The sequence below is a fragment of the Sinocyclocheilus grahami genome, unplaced genomic scaffold (assembly GCF_001515645.1).
Source record: "Sinocyclocheilus grahami isolate Dianchi unplaced genomic scaffold, SAMN03320097.WGS_v1.1 scaffold153.1, whole genome shotgun sequence".
Taxonomy (NCBI): Eukaryota; Metazoa; Chordata; class Actinopteri; order Cypriniformes; family Cyprinidae; genus Sinocyclocheilus; species Sinocyclocheilus grahami.
Window position 1 is genome coordinate 1,460,220 of NW_015505332.1, and position 6,724 is coordinate 1,466,943.

The following is a 6,724-nucleotide window of genomic DNA, read 5'->3' on the forward strand; positions in this document are numbered from 1 at the left end:
CCCGAGTGTAGCCCAGGGAGGGCTCCTGATCCCCAGTTCAGCCCAGGAAGGGCTCCTGTCCCCGAGTGTAGCCCAGGAAGGGCTCCTGATCCCCAGTTCAGCCCAGTAAGGGCTCCTGGTCCCGAGTGTAGCCCAGGAAGGGCTCCTGATCCCCAGTTCAGCCCAGGAAGGGCTCCTGGTCCCGAGTATAGCCCACAAAGGGCTCCTGTTCCCCATTCAAGCCCAGGAAGGGCTCCTGTTCCCCCGTTCAGCCCAGGGAGGGCTCCTGATCCCCCGTTCAGCCCAGGGAGGACTCCAGGCCCCGAATACAACCCCCTACATTTCTCCAAGTATTTTGGGGGGGGGGGACTATGGCTCCAGCCGTAGAGGCAGAGGCGGGGGCTGGGGCCGCAGCCTCAGAGGCTGCTTAGCCATGGTCTCCTGAACTAACTGCTCAGCCATGGCTCCCCGAGCTCCCTGCTCCGTCATGACCTCCCGAGTCACCTGCTCCGCCATGGTGCCCCGAACTGCCAGATCCGCCATGGCGCCCACAGCTGCCAGATCCACCATGGCGCCCCGAACTGCCAGATCTGCCCACCCCTCCTCCCCGTTGGATGTTGTGGTGCGGGACACGCCTTCCGGGAGGGGGGAGTTATGTCAGACTCTGGTCCGTGTTTTGTGTGTATTTTGCTCCTCATGTGCCTTTCTGTGTTTCTTATTTGGTCATTTTCCTTTCCTTGTTTAGTTTAAATCCTAACCCTAACAAAAACAAAAAATTATTATTTTTTGTTTGACAAGCTTTTATTGTTTTAATCATCCAATAATCAGCCTTTGCAGCATGTTTTAACTGTGTGAAATGTGACACATTAAGCAAATAACATTTCAAATGAAGAGAATTCAATTTGTTTGTATAATCTGCATCCAAGCATGACAGCTCTAACAGTTAAGTACGCTGATTCATATTGTTAATCAACACAAAGTAATATATAATATACACTACAATGATAATGAGGCCAAGAGCAACAGCGACATGATTCAGGGTGCGTGCCGTTTTTGAGTTCTTCTCTGCTAATTCTCGCCGTCCTGAGTAGTTGGCATCTCGAGTCTGTGAAAACAATTGTGAAACATATAATGTCAACAAATACTCTTCTCATTCTGAGTTTCTTTGAGTCAATGGCAGATGGGGAAGTTTTCAAAAGAGGGAGTAAACGTCACTCTGTAGAGTTTGTTTGAGTTTCATTTGATGGAGGGCTTCCAGGTTAAATGTGTTTTAAACACTACCTTGTGTGATGTCAACATGCATGATATGTTCATGTTTATTTATTAAAACAAAGTCACACCAATATAGGTGTAGGTGATATACCAATGCTATCTCATGACCAATTCGTATGCATTTTACAAGGTGGCTAATTCTTACAAATTCGTACGACCTCACTCATATAATTTTGTATGATTTGTCTACATCCCAGTGACGAGTAGGTTTAGGGGCAGGGGTTATGCCGAGTTCACACTGCACGATTTTCAAACTCGTCAGATCGCTGTTGTTTTCACACTGCGTGACTATCTGGTTTAGCATTCAGTTGCAGCTGTGTTCACATTGCATGATGGATTGGCGACAAGGGGTTTCACATTGCATGACTTCACAATAGAAAGAATCGCCGACAGCTCTGTCTGGCGAGAAGTGATAAGGAAATTGTTACGTATCCGGTCCATGAACTTCCGTCTGCTAGCCATCAGAGGTCACCCTTTCCACTTCATTGACTCTCGCACTACACTGTTGCATATCACCCCGGACTACATATCTCATCATTCATTACACTGATTGCACACAGCACTGATTGCACACTGCTGTATCATATCACTCACTCACTATTTAACACTCTATCTCACTCCCTTCACCTGCCGAGTATTGTATGCGCTTATCACCAGCAGTGATAGCTACACTACAGAGCCCTCGTTAGCTTCCTAGCCTAGCCTAGCCTAGCCTAGCCTTGCCTAGCCTTGTCTGTTTTCTCGGTTTCTGATCTTTGCTTGTTTTCCTGGATTTATCCCTTTAGTCTCGCCCTTTTGATTCTGTTCGCCGTTCATTGACCTTGGCTAGCCCTAGGATTATTCTTGTGTCTTGCCCGCCAAATACCTATTTGCCATTGTTCGACCCTGCCTGTGTTTCTGACCTCTCTGCTTTAAATAAAACTTGCACATGGATCCTCACGTCTCACGTCTCGTCAGCCCCGTAACAGAAATAACGCGAGAACCGCGTGCGTCAGACCGGAGTTTTCGAGCGAGACTGGAATTATTTAAAAATATATATATAGCCCGCAAATTGTCTGTGAGCTGATTTACAGCTACAAGGAGAAAAAGAAAAACGGATTATGCAGGAGGGAGATGCAGGGAACAGGGATTGGGTGTTCTGCAAAGAGAGTTGGAGGTAAATAATTTTTCAGTAGTTATGCTGATGTTGTGGCTGGTCAAGCAAATGTTTGTGCTTGTTTCTGTATGATATAATTGTTCATATATTTATTAAAATACTGATATTCTGGTCTATAACACCTCCTCGAACTTCCCTCTGCCCTGTATCTTGGTCTCTCATTGGCTGTAGGTCATCATCAATGTAGTTTTCAGTCAGAAATTATTGCACACAGCGTGATTGTGAATCGCCGACAGCTCCAGATATTTAGCATGCCAAATATTTTGCGGGCGTCTGCGACATGTCGGCGATTCCTTCAGATCGCGTCTTTGATAATTCACACTGCGTGATTGTCACTCGCGTGAACGAGCACCGATTTGCCTCTGATTTCGGGCATTTGTCGTGATTTCGCAAAACCTGTCGGCGAGTGAAAAATCGGGCTAAAATCGTGCAGTGTGAACTCGGCATTGGGTGTAGGTCATTCGTACAAATTCATATGAATTGTGCAACTCGTAATATACGTACAATTTCACAAAAATCGTATGAGTTTGCATAAGTGAGGTCGTACAAATTAGCCACCTCATAAAATATGTACAAATTGCCGTGAGAGTAGGCGTGATAAACCGGTAGAAATTTGTCAACTGGTTGAGATTATGGACTATTGTCTTTATCAAGACAATATGCGTTATGCTCAAATGACGTTTAATTTAATAATTAATTAATTTAATTTAATTAATAATTTAATAATTAATGCATTTAGCAGACGCTTTTTTTATCCAAAGTGACTTACAGTGCATTCAGGCTATATATTTTTTACCAGTATGTGTGTTCCCTGGGAATCGAACCCACCAAGGAGAAAAAGAAAAACGGATTATGCAGGAGGGAGATGCAGGGAACAGGGATTGGGTGTTCTGCAAAGAGAGTTGGAGGTAAATAATTTTGCAGTAACTGTTATGCTGATGTTGTGGCTGGGCAAGCAAATGTTTGTGCTTGTTTCTGTATGATATAATTGTTCATATATTTATTAAAATACTGATATTCTGGTCTATAACACCTCCTCGAACTTCCCTCTGCCCTGTATCTTGGTCTCTCATTGGCTGTAGGTCATCATCAATGTAGTTTTCAGTCAGAAATTATTGCACACAGCGTGATTGTGAATCGCCGACAGCTCCAGATATTTAGCATGCCAAATATTTTGCGGGCGTCTGCGACATGTCGGCGATTCCTTCAGATCGCGTCTTTGATAATTCACACTGCGTGATTGTCACTCGCGTGAACGAGCACCGATTTGCCTCTGATTTCGGGCATTTGTCGTGATTTCGCAAAACCTGTCGGCGAGTGAAAAATCGGGCTAAAATCGTGCAGTGTGAACTCGGCATTGGGTGTAGGTCATTCGTACAAATTCATATGAATTGTGCAACTCGTAATATACGTACAATTTCACAAAAATCGTATGAGTTTGCATAAGTGAGGTCGTACAAATTAGCCACCTCATAAAATATGTACAAATTGCCGTGAGAGTAGGCGTGATAAACCGGTAGAAATTTGTCAACTGGTTGAGATTATGGACTATTGTCTTTATCAAGACAATATGCGTTATGCTCAAATGACGTTTAATTTAATAATTAATTAATTTAATTTAATTAATAATTTAATAATTAATGCATTTAGCAGACGCTTTTTTTATCCAAAGTGACTTACAGTGCATTCAGGCTATATATTTTTTACCAGTATGTGTGTTCCCTGGGAATCGAACCCACGACCTTTTGTGCTGCTAACGCAATGCTCTACCACTGAGAATAGAACAGAATAGAATAGAATAGAATAGGTGCATTCATTTTAATACGTTTAAGTAGCATTTCTTTTTTTATTTTATAGTGCTTGAAGTTTTTCACATATTGTTTGTAATTTGTTTATTTGTTCTATTATAGCAAAATTTTGATAATAAAAACCTTACATAAAGCAAAACGTAACTATATTGTTATTAATGTTTTATTTGTTAGGGACAGATACAATAAACATAGATGAAAATGTAAATAAACAATCATCCCATGCATGTACCATAGTGCTTGTAGCCGAAGCTAATTGTGATATATTGTTATCATGAAAAACAATGACTCATATTGTGATATAAGCTTGATCATGTCACCAGCCCCACAACATATAATCAAGTTTATATATATATATATGTTTTTTAACATTTAATTTAATTTAATTTATTTATTGGCCAGTATTGCCCATTACTGTTAATCTGGTTAATCTTCTTATCAAACCTTTGGCCATCAAATCCTGAAGGACCAAACCTTTTATTTAGCTGATCTGAGTGCTCACAAAATAAATAAATAAAGAAACTAATAATTAATTAATTAATTAGTTTTTTTTACCAGAACTCACAGCTCATAATTCTGAGTTGTTTGCTTTGTAATTAGTCGGTTCATTTCTATCAGTTCGAACTGATCAGGCTGCATTATTGTATTAACAAAGGCATACAACAGTTTGCCATTAGTTTTAACCCAGTTGTAACACACCTGAACCATCAAGCTCAACTTCAAATGTCAAGTTTAACCCATTGCGTTAATTGCCGTTTCTTTGTTTAGATTTAGGAGATTTCATTTAAAGAAGGAAATTAAACTATGGTAAGTGCTACACTGAAAAAAAAATAGTTAGGTTAAATGGTTAAAACAATTTTCACAATTAGGCTGCAAAGAAGCTGCAAGTAACATGTTGAAATAAAATTGACATTTTTAAATAGAAAGACTGAAATAGTAAAATAAGAACCTTTTTAAAGTTCTAAGTCTGTTGCTGTTGAGGGGGTCTCCAGCACCACACCTTTTTCTACAACCGACAGTCATTTACGGGAAACCAAAAAAACTGAACCAATGCATTTATCGGTAGAGCATGGAAGTTATGTGAAAGTTACATGAATGAACTTGTCTTATTTACATACATACTGTGTGACAACAGAGGCTTTAGCCTCTCCTTTTTATCTTTTCATCTCCTGATTGTATCTCCTTTTTTAGTTATGAAGTTAGGTAAAAAAAATAAATCACAGCAGTATTCAAAAATACATTTATATATACATTTATATATATATATATATATATATATATATATATACATTTTATTTGTGGCTGTTAAAGGGCCAAAATAAATAAACAAATAAATAAATAAATAATCTTGAACTTCTAGTTCATAAAGAAAAGGAAAGCACATGTACTAATATACTTACAGAGCACGAGTAGACAAGCGCAGCAATGCCCAGAGGAAAACAGCAGCACAGCATGGTAAAGATGGAGTAACCCAGGTAATCTGGCGCTGGATTGGCCAGTGGAGCGGCAGTCACAAAAACTGCAGGCTGTACAGCAACCACAGTTTGTCCTGGATACGGCCCCTGGACGTAGGGGCCCTGGGGGACCGGCTGGCTTGGAATGGAAGGAGGATATCCAGCAGGATTGTCCTGGTATGTTGGTGGTGCTGCAGCTGACTGGAACATCACTGATTTCTCAGATGAATTGTAGGCCCCTGGAGGCTGATAGAAAGACTGGCTGGGGTCCATTCTTCTGATTATTGGATTTTGGTTGTAACTGCCTATTCTCTGCAGAGATGTGTGTATGTATTGCTGTACTCTGGTGTCATATACCTTTTCAGTTAAAGTAGTCAGCAAATGGGGAGTGAGTTGTAGGTTGTAGGGGAGGAGTAGTTACCACTTTCCATTTTCTGTCTAATATCCAAAATACTCTGTGACTGCAGGCACCACCTTGTGATCTCATATTTACTATGATGAGATACATGACATATCAAGAGGAGTATTTCACCACACTAAAGCACATTTTTGGAACCTTGTGACAGTGAATCTTGCTCTTTTTTTTAACCTCATCCCTCCTGTCAGCATCACACGTCTAAACTCACAACATGGGTTATAAATTCAATCTTCCCGTGTTTAGAACAAAAATAACTGTTAAGTGCTCGGCATTATGTACATTATTCAAATGTATCAGTGGAGAATTATGGAGAAGTCACAAGAATAAGCTTATCTTTTTTTATTATTCTTACATATTTGTGTGACCACAGATGCAGCTCAAGCTTTGGCCTCTCATGTTTGGTAGTCAACTGTATGTCTTTTATAGTTACTAAGTTGGTAAAGTGAAATTAACCTGATGGAGAATCTTTACCAAGTGCTGTATGACAAGCAGAAGAAATGATTATTTTTACTTTCACTTTTACTATACTTGCACTTCAGTTTAAACACTGGAAAGACTGGAACCCATATTTTTAAAGGGGTCATGAACTGCATTTTTTAAAAATTATTTGATAATGTTTCCTGAAGTGCACTTATTA

General features: G+C 40.1%; 1 protein-coding gene across 1 annotated transcript in view; it reads right to left on the reverse strand.

Annotated features, from left to right (window-relative positions):
* LOC107592514 (proline-rich transmembrane protein 1-like) overlaps nucleotides 1-5,969 on the reverse strand; it is an 8,556-nt gene extending 2,587 nt beyond the window's left edge. The window contains exons 1-3 of the mRNA XM_016282046.1: nucleotides 5,616-5,969; nucleotides 931-1,084; nucleotides 431-614 (exon numbers count right to left, since the gene is read on the reverse strand). Coding sequence (XP_016137532.1) covers nucleotides 431-614; nucleotides 931-1,084; nucleotides 5,616-5,942 — 665 coding nt within the window. The 5' untranslated portion in view covers nucleotides 5,943-5,969. The remainder of the gene's footprint in view (nucleotides 1-430; nucleotides 615-930; nucleotides 1,085-5,615) is intronic.
* Nucleotides 5,970-6,724: the final 755 nt, after the last annotated feature.